At 34.0% G+C, this 19,946-nt stretch overlaps 1 protein-coding gene across 2 annotated transcripts in view; it reads right to left on the bottom strand.

Annotated features, from left to right (window-relative positions):
- The window catches only part of LOC111149047 (ligand dependent nuclear receptor corepressor like), a 155,785-nt gene that overhangs the window by 37,336 nt on the left and 98,503 nt on the right, over window positions 1-19,946 (bottom strand). For both annotated transcript variants that reach the window (XM_022505944.1, XM_022505943.1), the window contains exon 5: window positions 19,260-19,511. In XM_022505944.1, coding sequence (XP_022361652.1) covers window positions 19,260-19,511 — 252 coding nt within the window. The remainder of the gene's footprint in view (window positions 1-19,259; window positions 19,512-19,946) is intronic.

Here is a 19,946-nt window from a genome sequence, read left to right as displayed (position 1 = left end):
TTGTATTTCATAAATAGTAGAGTGGTGTAACCTACTAAAAGAAGAAAGAATTGAATACTTGTCTTCTCTTTTACTATCTCATTTCTCTCCTTCAGCAATTAAGATTTTATTATTTCAAGGTCTTATAAGATCATCTTCTTCAAAAAATCATTACTACCTAATCCATATTCAGATTTACCTCCGAATGCACCAGTTTTGATCTGTTCAAGTTTTACATAGTATGCACATAAAACACTCTCCATAAATGTGTTATTCTTAGTCAATGTTACAAAATGAATTAATGAAATTTTTCCAATTCTAAACTTTTAGACATTTGATATAGTCAACTTAAAGTTAATTATTTCACATTAGAAATAAGAAAAGGAGGTACAGGGAACGTCTTTCTCTCCTTTACATTAACTATGCAAATTAAGCTATAGCTCTCCAGCTAGGACAATAAAGGCATTCTTGTCCTTTTTGGGCTATTCCTAGACACATGGCCCTGGTTAGGGATAATCTAAATCTGAAGGATGAACTAGACCTAAGTCCTGTTACACCTTTAAGAAGCTACCCAAATCAAGCTTATACTCCTGATTCTTCTTCTTTCAAAACTCTAAACAGTGACCAAGGTGAGAGATGCTTTAATTTTTTCCCCATAGCCTTCTCTCGATATGCAGTACATATGTTAAAAGTTTTGCTCTAGAAGTAACACATTATAGTCTATTATCCAGTGAAAACAAAATGTACTCCAACATATTTCTGCCACACAGGAAAACTACATAATCATTGAGCATTTATGTACTGAATACAAGATACATAAATGTATAAGTAAAGAACTTTTAGAGAAATTTTAGTTATCATAGAAAATCTCACTATTTATTAGTAGCGCTTTGACCTACACTAAAGTATTTTGCTGATATCATTACTTCTTTATACATCATAAAAGCTGTAACTCAAGAGCTAGAAAAACCAGAGAGTTATTTCTAGGATTATCCAAATTAGAAAAGCAAAAAACAGTAAGAGAAGGGGAGAAATAGCTTGGGAAGAGGGATTCAGAAAAAAGAAAAAAAAAAAAAAAGATCAGGAATGGGGAGAAAGGGCATTCTTGCTCCTGCTGCTGATTTAGATCTAGCTGAAGTGATTACATCTATAAGTATCACTCCTTCACAATGGAGATAGCACATCATAACTAGGTTGTTTTGTGTATATATTTCCAAAGTTCTAATGATTAACTTGATGGATAGAAACTAAGCACTTTTAAAAAAAAGATTTTATTTATTCATCTGAGAGATAGAGACAGCACAACTTGGGGGTGTGGGATGGGGGAATGGCAGAGGGAGAGAGAGCAGCAGGCTCCCAGCTGCAGGGAACCTCACATGGAGCTCAAACCCAGGACCCAGGGATCATGACCTGAGCTGAAGGCAGATGCTTAACTGACTGAGCCATGCAGGCACCCCTTTTTAAAATATTTTATTCATTTTTTTGAGACAGAGAGCGAGAACAAGCTGGGGTGAGGGGGAGAGGGAGAAGCAAACTCCCACTAAGTAGGGAGCCCAACATGGGACTTGATCCCAGTACCCTGAGATCATGACCTGAGCAGAAGATAGATGCTTAACCAACTGAGCCATCCAGGCACCCCCCAAAACTAAGCACTTATTATGCTCTAGGGTAATATAAAATAAATAGAAGACAAGGACTGAGATTTATTTGCCATTCAACTATTGGTAGGTACCTAGGTTGTTTTGTTTTACACTTAACAATACTGAAATGAAAACCCTAAATGCTTTCTTGTGTTCCTGTATAAGAATTTTTCTAAGATATACACCTAGAGGTATAAGTGCTGGACTTAACATTTTGGAATTTAGAAGATAGCAACAATTTCTTTACCATATCCTTGATGACATTTGGTGTTGTAGAGATTTTTAATTTTTGCTAACTTGGTAAGAAAAGCAAGTTGTAGGAATAAATTAACAAGAGTGCATTTAGTATGCATCGCTGTGAATTTTTAAAGAACACAAAATTATTTTACTTATAAATGCATAAATAGGGATTACAGACGTTTCTTCTAAGACTAAACAAAAGGATGTGACAGTTCCTTAAGAGAAAGCATATCAGAAGCAAACATGATCAAATAACACATTTATTAGTTCTGGATGACAGAAGCATGATTATTAAGCAGTATATTTCTCTATGTTTGAAAATTACCTAATAATAAATACAAATTATTCCCATTTGCTGATTATAGACTGGGTCTTAACACTATAATTTACTTATTTTTGATCAACCACTAATGTAAAATGTATAGAATTAGAGGCCAGTTTCTTTCAACAGGGTCAGGTAATTGTATATATTGTACTACCAGATACAACTTTTAAAAAATGACTGATTCTTGAAAAGCTGAAACCATGACCAAGCTGGGCCATTTCTTCCTTTTTTTTTTTTTTTTTTTAAGATTTTATTTATTCATTTGACAGAGAGAGACACAGCGAGAGAGGGAACACAAGCAGGGGGAGTGAGAGAGGAAAAAACAGGCTCCGCACCAAACAGGGAGCCTGATGCGGGGCTTGATCCCAGGACCAGGGGATTATGACCAGAGGGGAAGGCAGACACTTAACGACTGAGTCACCCAGGTGCCCCTGGGCAACTTCTTGATATCAAAACATTATTGGGTTAATTTTTTTTTAGAATTCACTTTCTGTTAAAATCAAGATTTGATTTTTTCATTTATAAATTGTTTTCAGTTCTATATTTTCATGCAAATTGCTAATCAAGGATCTATTCAAAGAAGACAAGTGCAACTGTCATAATACAGAATTGTTTTTCACCCCTCCAAGGATACCATTTTTTTTTCTTCATCTCTCATCTTACAGCCTTTGTCCATTCTTCAAAGTACATTCTGTGTTCTCTTGGCCTGACAAGTTAATTTCTACACATCCTTCAGGATCATCCATCCCCTCAAATGTTTTCCGAATTTCCCCCTAATACCCTTTATATTCTTCTCTACTGTATTTATGATGCGTTATAATAATTTGCTTAGTTTAGCACCTCAAGTCTAATAGGGGAGTTAGTAACTATTTTTAGAATCTATTTAAGATTTATATGCAATTAAGTATCATTACCTGGCTGATTTTCTCACAAGACCCCCCACCGCCCTTAAGCCAGGGCCTGAAAGCATGAAGCTCAGTCCATATAGGAGGGAATATGAGATAAAAGTTCTCTGAAACCACTTTATCTCTCATCAATATTAAATATGTAAATATTAGTAAGATTAAGTATATGAAAGCAAGTGAATTTTAATGAGAGGAAAATATCACATAAATTTTATGTTGTCTAGAAGGGGGAGAATATTCCAAATTAAATTTCACAGAAATGGCAATTACTAGCAATAAAACGTTCACCAAAATCACTGCTACTTAACATTAATGTTTGATGCAAACTGCAAATTTACGTTACAGTTTTAATGAATACCTTAAAGCTATTTCTACCTTACATCTTGGATCACTTCTTATCTCCTTATATGGGTCTTGTCTTTTTTTTAAAAAAAGATTTATTTATGAGAGAGCACGAGCGAGAGAGCATAGGTATGGGTGGGGAGGAAGAGGGAAGGGCAGAGGAAAAGGGAGTGAAATCCCAAGCAGACTCTGTGCTGAGTGTGGGGCACCATGCGGGGCTTGATCCATGACCCAAGACCATGACCTGAGCCGAAACTAAAGGTCGAATGCTCAGCTGACTGTACTACCTAGGTGCCTGGGTCTTGTCTTTATTTTAGACCCTCAATCTATTATCCTAGTCATCCTCTGGTTCTTTCTGGTCTTAACTGTACTCTCTAGGAGATTCCTAGATTCATAGATTCCTATGGATTACTAATCCATTTATATTCAACTGATTTCTAGAAAATATTAGTAACTCACAAAAAATCTAAATATATACAACTAATGTTTTTCTACAGTGCACATAAAGTATGCACTAAAGGTTTTACTAATTGGGAAATTTTGATGATAAAACTGAAAGTGATAGAGAGGTTTATTATCCTACCCACAGTGACAGAGTTCTAAATAGTGAGAATGTCATTCAAACTCAGGCAGCCATGTTCCAGAGTCTGTATTTAACTATAATTCTAATCTATGATATTTTGAAAATCAAATTACAATGTTGGTAATGGTGTAATAAACTTGACACGGTCAAACATTGCTAGTTCAAGAACATAACCCTTTTGGAAACATTATAGCAATATGTCATCAAAAATCTTAAAAATGTTCACACTTTTCTGGGTATCTATTTTAAGAAAATATTTAACATGAAAATGCCTTTATGTACAAAGATATACCAAATATTTCAATATTACTGATCAATACAATTTTTTTACAACCCTGAATATTTAGGTCTAGCATATCCATTAAGGTAATTAATAAAACACTGAACACTGCAATTGCTATTACAGTGTTTTTAAAAGGTAGGATATAAACCTGAATAGAGATAATAGACAACTAAACATATAAAAAGCCAAAAAAAAAAAATCAGATATAGAACAAACCTGGAAGTAAATATACCACATGACAACAATGCTGATCTTTCATGAGGATCTGAGCAGTTAAAATAAGTGTGTGGGCACATACTTGCATACATATACTAAAATTTATTAACACAAACTTGTTAACAAGACTTATTAACACAATAATACCAAAGCATAAAAGCATTCCCTTACGTTTATCCAAATTTTATTTTTAAATTATTTTTATTGTTACTGGTTTAACCAACGGGTTAAAGTTTCAGAGTCATGGGAGGAATAACCAATAAAATATAAGAGCAGCACATCAATTAAGTTTTAACATTGGTTTTTCCTCCCTCAACAAGCAAACAAGTTCTTAAAAGGGAAAGTTATAGCCTTTCCAATGTTTTATTTAGTGCATATATATCTGAAACCCATAGAATTCATTCATCTACTATTTGTCAATAAAAGACAATATAAATCAAGTACTTATAGTGAATTTAGGATGTAAAAATTAGCTAAGCACTTCCACCCAATACCATTTTAGAATTTCACTGCAGTTTTTTCTTTCTTCAGTTACCCCTACAAGTACTGAGTTGAAACAAAATTTCAAAAAGCTTCAAGTCCACACTTAAAAAATATTTTTAAAAACAAGTTCTCTTTTTTATCCCATGTATTGCATTACCTTATTCTATAAGTTCAAGTTTTAACCAAACATTTCACTTAAAATGTGGGACGTATGCTTATTACAACAATGTCATACTGAAAGACTTTCCATTTGTTGATCATACACTTGATAGCCTCTGTCATGCTTATCCAAAATGATTTATGTTTTGAAAAACTTTTTACTGAAATATGACATTCATAATAAAAATGCACAGAAGTATAGTTTAAATGAATTTTCACAAACGAAACAGTCCTATGTAAACAGTACCTAGATTACCACCATCAACTAAGAGATATCCCCCATCCTATCTCCCTCTGACCACTAACCACTAACTTACTCCCACACCCAATATCTTGACTTGTAACAGCTTTATGCATGTGCATCTTGATGCAGCAATTTTACTTCTAGGAATGCTTCCTAAGGTAAAAGTTAAGATTGAGTGCAAAGTCTTAGCTTGAGCATGTTTACTTACATATCTAGAGACAGAAATATGTGATACTTCCACAAAACAGAATACCATTCAACTAAATGATTCTGTAGAAAAATATTTAGTAATATAAGGATATTTAAAAATATTATTTTAAAAAACACAAGTTGCAGAGGATTATATAATGTACAATTTGTGGGAGTGAGTTCTGGGAAGACAGAGAGAGTGAGTGTGTGTATTTTTTCCCAGAAAGTGATTCAGAAGGATTGAAAACTCAACAGGAGCACTTACCGCTGGGTAGGTAAGAAAAGAATAATTTTTATTTTCTTTATTTGTTTATTTTCTAGTTTTCCTATAAATACATAGCTTTTATAGTTCATTTATTCAGCTAAGACTTATTGAATGGATACAATATGCCAGTCATTTTTTTAGGCACAGAGGAAACAGTAAGGGAACAAGACTCCTGTTTTCATGGAACTTACATTCTAGAGGGGAAGACAAAGGAAAGACAAACAAATCATTAAAAAATATTTTTCCCAAGGTGATAAAACTTATAATGAAAATAAAACAGAGTAACAGGAAACAGTGGCAGGTGGAAAGGGGTTACTATGCTGGAATAAATAATCAGGCAAAGCCTCTGAGGTCATCTCCTTCTTTAAAAAATAAATTTTATTAAGATAAAATTCAAACATACAAAAATATAGAATGATTCTCCCTTACATCCTCTCTTCAGTTTAATAATTAACTAAATTTTTGCTATACTCCATTTATCCCTATTTACTTAAGTATTTTATTTTTTTTTTAAAGATTTTATTTATTTATTTGACAGATAGAGATCACAAGTAGGCAGAGAGGCAGGAAGAGAGAGAGGAAGGGAAGCAGGCTCCCCGATAAGCAGAGAGCCCAATGCGGGGCTCGATCCCAGAACCCTGGGATCATGACCTGAGTCAAAGGTGGAGGCCTTAACCCACTGAGCCACCCAAGCGCCCCTTTAATTATTTTAAAGCTAATTCCAGTGTTACATCATTTTTTTTTTTTTTGTTACATCATTTCTATTATCATGAATCTTTAAAACATACAAACACTTTCATACACAATTATATCAATTCCTTGCTATTGTCTAACACCTGGTTTGTACTGAAATTTTCTCTAATGAGTCTTCATGATACTTCTTTATTAAAGTTTATTTTAGTAATCTCTACACCCAATGTGGGGCTCAAACTCACAACCCTGAGATCAAAAGTCACATGCTCTTCCAACTGAGCCAGCCAGAAGAAGCTAGGTAATTGAGACTACTAGAGAACATTTTACATTATGGTTTGTTCTGTCTCCTGTGGTGTCATTTCCTTTGTTCTTTTTATCAATAATTCTGATAAACTTGGAATTAACTCTAAAGCAAATGGTTCTCCCTAGATGTCCATCAACAGATGAATGAATAAAGAAGATGTGGTACATATATACAATGGAATATTATGCAGCCATCAAAAGAAACGAAATCTTGCCATTTGCACCGATATGATGGAACTTGAGGGTATTATGCTAAATGAAATAAGCCAACCAGAGAAAGACAATTATCATATGATCTCTCTGGTATGAGGAATTTGAAAGGCAGGGTGGGGGGTTTTGGGGGTTAGGGAAGGAAAAAATGAAACAAGATGGGATCGGGAGGGAGATAAAGCATAAGAGTCCTTATCTCACAAAACAAACTGAGGGTTGCTCTGTGGGGGTGGGGAGTAGGGATAGGGTGGCTGGGTTATGGACATTGGGGGGGCTATGTACTATGGTGAGTGCTGTGAAATGTGTAAGCCTGTTGATTCACAGATCTGTACCCCTGGGGCAAATAATAGATTATATGTTAATGATAAATAAATGAAGCAAATGGTTCTCAAGCTTCGGATCTCATAATTTTTTTTTTTTTACTCTTAAAAAGCACTGGCTGTGGTACATAAACAATGAATTTTGGAACACTGAAAAAATAAAATTAAATTAAAAAAACAACAACAACTGTGGGAGCGCCTGGGTAGCTCAGTTTGTTAAGTGGCTGCCTTTGGTCCAGGTCATAATCCCAGGGTCCTGGGATTGAGCCCAGGCATCAGGCTGCTTGCTCAGTGGGAGTGTGTTTCTCCCTCTCCCTCTGCTTCCCACTCCCCCTGCTTGTTCTCTCTAATAAATAAATATATAAAATCTTAAAAAAAAAATACTGTGAACTTCAAAGAGCTTTTGTTTAGGTGAGTTACCTCAATTTATATTTACCATACTATAAATTAAACTGATTAAGTTCAAAAAAATTCCTAATTGATAACAATAACTCTACAAATGTTAATTTTTAAAAAACATTTTAACAAAAAATGACATTTTCAAAGTAAAACAGTGAGATTTTAAAATAATTTTGCAAATCTCTTTAATGTCTAGCTTAATAGAAGATAGCCAGATTGTCATCATATACGCTTCTGTATTCAATATATTTAGATATACTAGTAGTCTCTGGCGGACTTCATTACATACTTGGGAGAGAAAGAGAGTGAAAAGGACAAATAACATATTATTCGTTTTGACCTGGGGTATCCCCTGAAAAAGTTTCAGAGGCTCCAAGAATTTCCTGAACCATATTTGAGAACCACTGGCCTAAAGAACTGCCTAGATTCATATTCAGTGTTTTGGGCAAGAATACTTCAAAAGCGATGCAACATATCATGAGGCACATACAGTCGGAATTTCTATGAAGCTCAAGTGATCAGTGTGTTTTGATGGTGATAATCTGACCATGCCCTCCACTGTACAGTTTCGGTTCCCCAAACAGGCTTTCCTCTACTAGTTTTATCATGTTTCCCATATTTATTAGCTGAAATTCTTTAAGAGTCTTTTTTTTTAAAAGATTTTATTTATTTGAGAGAGAGAGAGAGAGCACAAGCAGGGGGAGCAGCAGAGGGAAAGGGAGACTGAGGCCTGGCTCTGATTCCAGGACCCTGAGATCACGACCTGAGCCAAAGTCAGATGTTTAACCCACTGAGCCACCCAGGTGCCCCTTTAAGAATCTTTCTTAAATGATGGCTATTTGGTCCTGAAATGAATGAATGAATGAATGAATGAATGAATGAGGAAGGAAGGAAGGAAGGAAGGAAGGAAGGAAGGAAGGAAGGAAGGAAGGAAGACAAATGCTTAACTTTTCCCTTTAATTGCTCATTTGTATACTATGGTACACTGTGTACTCCCAGTGTGGACTAAAGACTTTGAGGAGCACTTCCATTTTCTGATTATCATAAATGAATGGATTTTAAAACATTCAGCATGCTTCAGCTGCAACTGTTTGTTTTGATGCTCAAATGTTCTCATATGGCCAATGGGGAACTCTTAACATTGGCTTCTGTATTCTGCTGACAAATTAGTCTTTGGAGCTTCCTTGCTTGCTGGCACAAGACATCTTAGGCTTATTTCTTACACTTTCTGATCTGCACCAGGATTACAAGGAGGCCAGCTTCCTTTTAAAGGAAAATAATGTTTAGAGATCATAATGTGGGTCTAGGTTCAATTGAACTGTCATTGCTTTTAGGGAGTTCAGCAGTCTAAGAAATCCATATTTTTGAAAAGAAAAATTGTGAATTTTCCTGACAGTTCCAATCCACATGTAATATTACAGGGTTTTTACTTCTTTGATTTTATTCCTGTGCTTCTTCTCTTACCCTGGAAGTCTTGGTTCCCTAACAATGCCACATGATTACATATTTATCATCTAGATTCAAAAGAACAAACAATGGCAATATTATTACTAATATTACCTAAAGGATTTCTTTGTAGCACTCTTTGTCCTTAAAATACATTCTACTAAGAATGTAGTCAAAATACTGGCTAAAGTTACCTGACATAATTCTTTCCTCAGTGTCACTATGTTACTAAAATAATGCAGCCAAATTGATTGTAACATTCTTTCTGAAATTTTAGGGATTGCTCTATTTTTAAAAAAATGTATATTCTTTGGAATATGTAGAATATTTACATAAAACTATATAACAAAATCCATTCACAGCACTTTCATCCTGTCTCCTCTGCCTCACCTACTGCATCCCCTTATAGGTAACCATGCTTATAGTTTTTAATCCTTCCTGCTTTTTTTTTGCAAATGAGAATATATTTCCAACCCTTTGCTATTATAAATAATGCCCTCAATGAATAACACACACACACACACACACACACACACACACATGTATTTTATATATAAAACAGAGAGGTGGGCAGGGGCAAGATCTTAGCAAAGTCATGGAAATAAATTTAAATTTTGTTCTTCATGTAACAGAAAACTAAGAGTAAGATTTTATTATTTTTTAAAAGATTTTATTTATTTATTTGACATAAGCAGGGGAAGGGGGAAAGGGAGAAGCAGGCTTCCCACTGAGCACGGAGCCCAATGCCTGGGCTCGATCCCAGAACCCTGGGATCATGACCTGGGCCAAAGGCAGCCACTTAATGACTGAGCCACCCAGGTGCCCCTGAGGAAGATTTTAAACAGAATATTTTTTTTCAATCTAAGCACAAGAACACAATTTTGGCAAACTGATAACTTCAAAGTTATATTAAGATACACATTATGAAAGTTATCTCTTTAGAGGGAAAATAGATTAAAAAAATTACGAAGGAAACTAAAATACTAGAATCCAAAGTATTGTCACTTAAAAACCAAGTGTTGCTACAGTGGCCAACTTTCTATCAAATTGCAACAAATATTCAGGAAAAATATAATGGCTATAAGGAAGTTTATCTTTTCCTTCTGCTCTTCTTTCTCTCCCTTCTCTTCCTCTCCTTTCTTTTTATGCTTCATATAGCTTAGTGGGTTAGTCAAGTGTTAGTTTGTTTACATGGCAACATTTAAGGAACATCTGATTGTAGAGTATATTGGTATTTGCTTGTGATATTCTTTACAAGACAGAAAAGTGAAACATCAAGTTCATACATTCTGTGACAATTATATTTCTTCACACTTTATAATCTGACTTTATAGAAAAAGCTTTGAATAGTCTCCTGATTTTTAAGTAATCGAGGAAATCTTCATATGGTTCCTCAAATATAACTGATTTGTTCCTGCCTTTTTTTGCTATCTGAAATTTTTGTCTTTGTTTTTGATATTTCTTCTGCCTTGTCCTCAAATCTTCATGTGGAGGACTTCTCATTATTCAAGCCTCTCCTCAGGGAGACGTTTCTGACCACCTAACCTAAAATAATCCTCCTAAATCATTTTTGGTATTTCGCTTATTGATTCTTTTGTAAAATTAGGGGCACACTGACTGGCATTTTCAAAAGTGTTACAAATAATTCTGGAAATGAAAAATGTAGTAACAAAACAGAAATTCAAGATACAGGTTAAGCAGTAATCAGAATAGCTCAGGAGAGAATAAGTGAATTTGGAGATTGTTCTAAATACACTAATCAAGATGCAACAAAAGGAGACGAAGAAATGGAAGATATAAAAGAAGATAAGTGATATAGAGGATAGAATGAGAGGATCCAAAATGTGTCTCAGTAGATTCTGACAGGTGATAAAGTGAGAGTTACAACACATTTGAAAAGATAATGGCATGGAAGACATTGGGAGATGGAGAAGAGAAATGAGTTGGGGGAAATTGGAGGGGGAGACAAACCATGAGAGACTGTGGTCTCTGAGAAACAAACTGAGGGTTTGGTGGGGGGTGAGCTGGTGGTGGGTATTATGGAGGGCATGTATTGCATGGAGCAATGAGTGTAGTGCATAAACAATGAATTTTGGAACACTGAAAAAATATAAAATTTTCAAAAAAGATAATGGCTAAAAAAAAAAATCACAAATGATGAAAGACATTTGTCCTAAGTTATAGAAACCATATGATTACCAATCAGAATAAATAAAATTAATCTATACCCAAACATATCCAAGACAACCTACAGAATCCATAAACAAAACATGCGTACAGAGAAAGAGTTGTTAAAAGTTACAGAGTATGAAGATTACTTATAAAGCAAAGGCTATTAACTGTAGTTATAGCAACAATGGAAGTCAGGACACTCTCAGAGTAGCGATACTGACAAAAAAATGTAATTGTCAGCCTAAACTTGTGTACCGAGAAAAATTATCCCTTTAAGAGCATACATTAAAAAAAAAAAAAGAGTAAGAAACTGAAAAAACCTGGAAATTTGCTATCAATAGAATTAAGAGAATTCTGTTTACTACAAGAATTTTTGTTCCCAGAGGAAAATCTGAGATATAGGAAGGAATGGTCAACAAAGGGAAAAAAAGTGAAATAAGGGGAAAAACGCAACCTAAAAGAAAATAAAGGATGGGGGGGAAAAGCTTAACAAACAGAAACCACAAAATGAGATGATGGAAACAAATAATTATAGGGGTAATAGTGCTACAGAAGAACACATGATGCTATGAGAAAATAAAAGAGACCCAAACTAAATTTTGGTGGGAAATTAATAGAATGTGCACACACACACAACAGTGTGTGTGTGTGTGTACACATGAAATTTAGGAGGTATGAGAGAGGTTTCCTTAGAGATGTGATGTTTAAAAGACCTGAAAAAAAGAAGAGTAAGTTTTATTTAGAATAAATTGGTAGGGGTAGGGAGTGGCTTCTACAGAGAGGCACTAGCATGTGGGAATGTTCTGAGGCCAGAGTGTATGACATATTGAAGAAAATGAGAGATAGCCAGAATGAATACCAAAACGAAAGAGACACACCAGATGAGACTTTGTAGACAGGAGCTGGATTTTGGCAGTTTCAGGATTTTAAATTTTATCCTAAGGACAATCAGAAGCCATTAAAAGGTTTTAAAGCAGATGAATGGTATGCTTCAATTTGGAATTTTTAAGTATCACCTGTCTCTTCCATGCCTAGAGTCAAGAATATTAGATTGAAAGCAACATGAATAATCTAGATATGTTTTTTTATTCTTCAGGTTTAACAAAATATGGTATCCATCTTAAACAGGAAATAACATTTTTCTTCCGTCTTTAGCCTTGGAAAACAAAGGCTCAGCACTGAAAAACAAGATGGGTAATTTTATTGCCTTCATTAGCACACACAGAAATACCTTCTGAACTGAACTATAAAAACTGTTCAGTATTTTCCTAATAGAATAACAACAGACTCCATTTATAAACAGCATAAACATAACATCATAAAACCATAATGGCTCTCTTAATTACAGTTTAACATCTCAGCTGACAACTTCACCTACCTTAATCTCAGACAAGAAACCAGACTAGTAGTGACAGCAACAGCAGCAGCAAAGGATACTTAATAAACATATCACTGAAAGTCATGTAAGGTATTCAGTGCAGTCTCCAAATGCTCACTTGAAGCCTAGCTGATATTAGTCTCATACATAATTTCTTTTTTAATCTTACTCAAACTAGGAGATATGATTTTCAAAGATTAATCTACTGGTAGCAATGTGTAGTGGTAATTTCTGAAATTTTTTTTTTACTTATCTGTTGTCAATTAACTTGAGGGAAAAAAATTCTAAAATGTCAAGATACTATAAGGCAGTGCAATAACTAATGTTCATTATGATGTTTAATGTTTTACATGTTAGAAAGCATTAAGGTATTTTCCATTTAAAATGATTAAAATAAAAAATTTCATTGCTAAAAAATCATAAATCCAACAATCAAGTCTCAATTCTCATTTTAGTTGTCAGCAGCATTTGAAAACAATGAAGGTTTTTAACCCAATAAATCCAACATGTCATATATCATACATGTACTGGGAATATAAAAATGAAGAGACAGATTCCTACTTCCAAAGGTATATTATAGTGGAAAGATAAACATGGAAACAATTGCAATGCAGTAAGAAATTTACTACAAAGAAAGTTCTATGAAAGTATCACCGGACCTCATGGCAGGAATCTACACCAATAGGGCCAATGGCATGCTACATGCTACTTCATCTCTGCCCCACACTTGATCTTGTTTTGTATAGGACTGATAAGTTCCTCATGAGTATTACAATAATGATAAAGTTCATAAATTGCAAATTTCTTCCTGGACTTTAAAAGTTTTCCATTTGGCCCCAGATTAAGACTGAAATTTAAAAAAATGATATACGGATGTTATTTCGACCTGTTTTTTAACTTAGTGTGCCAGGGCAAAAAAGAATCATTGGTACAAGCAATGGGTGTCTTACTTCCTCCCAGTTTCTAAAGCTGAGTATTTACACAAATCTGTAGAAATGAAAGTGCAAAAAGAAATATCTCTAATATTTCAAACACCTGGTTAGAAAGTACTATGGAGAAGTAAATGGCAATTTTAAGCTGGGTAATTGCATTTTAAGCTAGTCTAGCGTTTATAGAGGAGAGGGAAAGGAAAATGAGGAATATGGAAACTGACTTGTGAAGAACAATTGAAAGAAACAATTAGGAAGAACAAGATGAAAAGATCTGCATGGAAAACAGAAGTTTAGAGAGACATAATAGTTCCAATAAATATTTACAGCACAGTAGAAGTAGTAAATTTTCTCATATTGCTGCGGACAGGGGAAAACACCCCTGAAGATTAGCATGGAAAAGAGAAGTCCTAAAGTTACAATAATTTCTACAAGTATTTATAGTACTATTAAGCAAAATAATGTTGCAGATAGAAAAAATATAAAACAAAGGATGGATATTTCAGAGATACGAGCTTAATTATCAGAGCTATCAAAGGTTTTTTGAAAGTACTTTTGATCAGCAGTTGAATTACCATCTCTCATATGATAGTTATTCTATCTAAGAATGCTATATTGGGACAGAGGCTAGGTAGGATATTCTTTTGAATATCTTTTTCTTTGTTTATATGACTAATTCTGTTCTGACAGTGTTTTTGCCTATTTTTCTACATAGTTGTGTTTTTCTCATTCACTCTAGTTTCGTTCTGTTAGTTGAAGGGGTTGCCAGTTAGAATAGTTAGAAATACGCTCTCCATTTGAGTCTTGCATTTTCACAGTGACCTTTATAAGAGTTAAGTTTATTTTAATACAGTCGAATTTACAAAATTGTTGTATGGATTGTTATTCTTGTATCTTAAGAAAGTCTTCTTTGAGTTTATCAGGATTTAATCCTGTATCTTTTCTTTTTGTGTTTCTTTTCACATTTTAGCCCTTTAGCCCACTGGAATTACTTTTGTGAGTTGTGTGAGGTAGGACTCATCTTTTTTTTTTTTTTTTTTTTTTTGGTCCTACATGGGTAACCAGTTGCCCCAGAACCATTTATTCAATAGGCCATCTTTCCCAGTGATTTATAATGACATCTCTGTCTTGTACCAGATTCCACTAATGTCTGGAGAGTTTCCAGATTGCTAAACTGTTCTACTGATTTGTATATGGCCAAGAGCACCATGTTTTAACTGTTAAACATATTAAGTAATATGTTTTAGAGGGACTCCCTCAACCACCTTGACTTAGTTATGCTTAGCTCTTTAAGTACTACCCATAAATTTTAAGATTGGAAAGTCATTTTCCACAATAAACCCAATGAGATTTGACTGGAGTGACACTGAATCTATAAGCATATTAAGGATGAAATGCCATAAAAATATAATCACTTATTTTGGGAGCCTTATTTTTCATCCTTCAGTAGCAGTATGTTATCCATAAGGTTTAAAACACTGTATTAGTTTCATTCTTTGGTGTTCTGGTGCATTTCCTGCTTTTGTTGCTATTGTAAATGAGATTTTTAAAAAACTGTGTTGTCCACAGGATGGTTGCTGATTTGATGTAATATATACTGATCTTGTGAGCAGTATACTTTCTGAACTTTTTATCAGTTCTAAAAGTTTAACCTACTCTTTCATACTTTCTACATACACAACCATGCTGTTTGTAAAGCAACCACAATTTTGTTCATTCTTTCCTTATATTTATTATTGCTAATTTTCATAATTCTATTTTTTTTCCCCTCACCTGTGCTACTTAAGTCAGGACCTCTTTGGTCTGGAAAATGGTGAAAACTGGTGATCGTGTGCATTGTTATCTATTACTTTAAATCATTAGGATATGATATTTTTGGTAGTGGCAGTACACATTTACTCTTAATTTGATAAACAATTTTATTATAAATTTGTCAGCTTTTGTAGAATTTTTCTTATCTCTTAGGATGATATGTCTCGTCTCTTTTCTTTTTTGGCAATGTGGAAAATCATAGAGGTTTTTCAATTGTGGAATCATCCGTGCCTCCCTGTCATTATTTATTATGTTTTTATACTTCACTATATTCAATTTGCTAATATTTATTTAGGATTTTTGTACCTATGTCTGTAGGTAAGACTGGTTTGCAACTTTTCTTTTTTATGTTATTTTTGTCTGTTTTTGGTATAGAGATTATAACAATATTTCTCTTTTCTTTAAAACAGTCTGTAAAAGACATAAATTATCTATTGCTTTAAGGTTATATGATGTTTACCTACAAAACCATCTAATTAATAATTTAAAGATTTGTAAGTTAGACCACCCAAAAATATTCACATAGATTAGCCATTAGATTTATGGATTACATTATCTAATTTGAATAAAGTAACTCACAGAATGAACAATGAGCTTAAATGTGTGTGGTTAGAATATTGCGAAAAATGTAAGCACTAGCAAATAAAAGTGGAACACTGCTACTGCTAGTATAAACACTTAATTGATTATAGGTAAGAACAGTGAAATCAGGCCAAAAATTTTAATTCCTTTTCTTTTTAAGATTTTATTTGTTTATTATTATCTATTATCTGAGAGAGAGAGAGTCAGAATAAGCAAGTACCAGTGTGGGGAGGGACAGAGGGAGGAGGACAAGCAGAATCCCTGCTGAGCAGGGAGCCCCGAGACGTGACGCAGGAGCTTGATCCCAGGATTCTGAGATCATGACCTGACTGAGCTGAAGTCAGATCTTAATCAACTAAGCCACCCAGGTGTCCCCCACCCCCAAATTTTAATTTTTTTTTTTTTTCAAATTAAATTTGGATTTCAACTCAGTGCCTTTGTGGTTTAGCAATAGCCAAATAAACTGCAGTTTCTTTTTTTTTTTTTAAGATTTTATTTATTTATTTATTTGACAGACAGAGAGCGCAAGCAGGCAGAGAGGCAGGCAGAGAGAGGAGGAAGCAGGCTCCTTGCCAAGCAGAGAGCCCAATGCGGGGCTCGATCCCAGGACCCTGAGATCATGACCTGAGCCAAAGGCAGAGGCTTTAACCCACTGAGCCACCCAGGTGCCCCCAAATTTTAATTCTTAAGAAAACCATTTGAACAATGGATTTATATCTTCTATCATCACTAATAAAATTCTCCCAAAGTCTATACTGTGTAGTAACATATTGGTAGTGAAGTCATGATTAGCAAGTTATTTAAAAATTGTTTATAATATCTTTATTTCAACCTTAAAAATTTTAACTTAAGAAGATTAGTACAGATATTGGTGTGCATACACAAACACACATGCACACACAAATGCATCAAAGGATATGTGCTCCTTTTTTTTTTGTTTTAAGATTTCATGTGAAAGTATGCAAACTTAGAGCCTACCAATCTATACCACAGAATGGCTTTACAAAAAAAAAAAACAACTAATTTTATTACTCACTGCTTGAAGCAATCTAGTAGCTTTTTGTGGCCCTAAGAAAGTCAAAATCTTTAATAATTCTTGTGTAACTTTCTCATAATTTGGTCTCTATCTATTTCTTTGGCTCACTCTATTAACATTCTCTCCCTTGCCCTCTACACTACAAGCCACACTAGACTAAATGATTCCTATAATCATGTAAGATATGAGGTAATCCACCAAAATCATCAAGAAACTATTTATTTAAGGTTCAGATTTATCCACTATCATTACTTTTTTCAACCTTCAGATGAAAAGGATGTTCACATACATATCTGTGCACTTTGCCGAGAATATCATTACTTGGGTTTGCCTTATCACTTAAGTTCATAGAACCACAGAATGTAAGGAATGGAAATTTACTTTTAAAATGTCATTTATTCCAACCACTCATCTGATACTTCTGAATACCTCTAATGACAAGGCAACCACTTTCCACTTGGAGAAATGTCTGATCCTCAGAAATATTCTTTTATATATGAACCTAAAATCTGTTTCCATTTAATTTCTAGATCCTAATTCTACTCACTGGGCTATTCAAAGAAAGTTCTGCCCTACTTTAATATAATGAGCACACAGATATTTACAGATCACTATAACATTACTACTAAGACCTCTCTTCTGTGGTAGTAAGGAAAAGGAGGTACAGAGTATGGAGGCCAGTGTTTATCTTTTATGAGTCTGTTAGCTTAAATTTAATTTTCACATTGCTCTAATGAGTTTGCTATTATTATTAATGCCAAATAACAAATGAGGAAACTTAAAGCTCCAACAGGTAAAGTTACTTGTTCAAGTAATTAGTAGCAGAGCTGGTCAACCTATGTTTTAGTCTCTTTAAAACAATGAACTGCCTTTGACAAAGAGGTGTAAGAGGATATGAAATACGGAAAAGCAAAAAAAAAAAAAAAAAAAAAAAAGCAAAAAGCAAGCAAAATTCTAAAAATCCTATGCTTTCTATTTTCCAAAATTCTATGTGTTGATATATTTTTCCCTCAAGCCTCATATCACAGTCATCTTTGACACTTCTAATAAACTAATTATTATTTTAATATTTCTCAGATCTTTCTACATAAGTAAACTCCCATGAACTAAAATTAGGCAAGCAAAAAGAGAAAATCATTTCCATATTTCATTCCTTAATTTTAATGTTTTATACAATGAAAAAATTACCTTCTTTAAACATTGACCAGATACTTCTTTAGAGCCCAAACACACACTGCCTTCTGCGATCAAATCTAATGCTGATATTTTCCTGGCTTCAAGGACTGACAACACTATCCCTAACCTGTGTTAACAAAAGATATCTGTTCTCTGTTCTCTAGGCAAACACTTATTTGGCATCCCCCACAAGCACTTATAAGGCCTTTCCTTCCTTTCCTCTAGAATCATGGCTCTTCTTTAATCAACTATCAGATAAGACCAACATAGCCTTCACATTCAGAATTCTTACGAAAAATGTATCTCTATATATTTAATTGCATGATTATTTATCATATATATTAACTTTTCTTTTTCCTCAGTTATATCATAAATAATTGAAGAAAAATCTTTTTTTTTTTTTAATTTTCACTTAGGTGTAAAAAACTGAATAGTAAGTGCTTAGTGTTCTTAGCTGTAACATTTTAAAAATAATTTATACATCTCCTTATTTGTATTCTTTGCTTTTTTTTTTTTTATCATTTTTTAAATTTATTTTCAGCATAACAGTATTCATTGTTTTTGTACCACACCCAGTGCTCCATGCAATCCGTGCCCTCTCCAATACCCACCACCTGGTTCCACCAACCTTCCACCCCCCCACCTCTTCATACACTTCAGATTGTTTTTCAGAGTCCATAGTCTCTCATTGTTGTATTCTTTGCTTTTAAGCTGCTTGTAAAGATTCTCTCACCATACATTTTATTGTGAAAAGAAACCAAGAGCAACCCAAATTTCCTCTTCTGTAAACAAAGTCAAATATAAAATTCAGCACTTCTCTCTAGTTCATATCACATAGGCTAACTGCAAGTAAAATTACTTCTAAAATAAATTTTTTTATGAATATAAGGTTTTATGTATATTAAATATTAAAACATAAAGTTATGAATTACACACACACAAAATCTTACCTTGCTGAGTATTTTGTTCTTGCATTCGATTCACAGTGAGGTCTAAGGGGCCTTCCTGCTCTTCCTGAAGGGAGTTTTCTGCTTGATTCATTTGGATACTTTTACATATTAGACTTGGTCCAATTGAACCATTTCTATTTTCTTGAATTTTACCACTTTTTGAAATATACTCAATTGCAAACTGACGTATCATCTTTTTCATTAATTCCTGAGCAACTAAGGGAATGTTAGGATCACAGTTCTGAGGAAGATCTAGGGAAGAAATAAACATGATAGGTATTAAAAAAGAGAAATGGAAAATATCAATACTTAAACTTATTTTTATTAAAAATTAATGGTTTCAGAAGTCTTCAGTTCAGTCCACAATTGCTAATGACTTCTAGGACTTAGTAACAGAAACCTTGTAGATTTAATTAGTATTACATCAACCGAAACTTGGTATATTTAACCATTTCTTAAAAACAAACGTTTTCCAGGGCCCCTGCATGGCTCAGTTGAGTATCCCACTCTTGATTTTGACTCAGGTCATGATCTCAGGGTTGTGAGATGAATCCCCAAGAAGGGGGCTCCCTGCTAAACGTGGAGTCCACTTGAGATTCTCCCGCTTTCTCCCCCATTACCCCTCCCACCACAGGCACCCACATCATCTCAAATAATTAAATAAACAAAATCTTCGAAAGACAACAA

The sequence above is a fragment of the Enhydra lutris genome, unplaced genomic scaffold (genome assembly GCF_002288905.1).
Source record: "Enhydra lutris kenyoni isolate GAN:26980312 unplaced genomic scaffold, ASM228890v2 scaffoldscaffold21, whole genome shotgun sequence".
Lineage (NCBI taxonomy): Eukaryota > Metazoa > Chordata > Mammalia > Carnivora > Mustelidae > Enhydra > Enhydra lutris.
The sequence above is the reverse complement of the archived record's forward strand: the minus strand, read 5'-3'. Positions and strand labels throughout refer to the sequence as shown.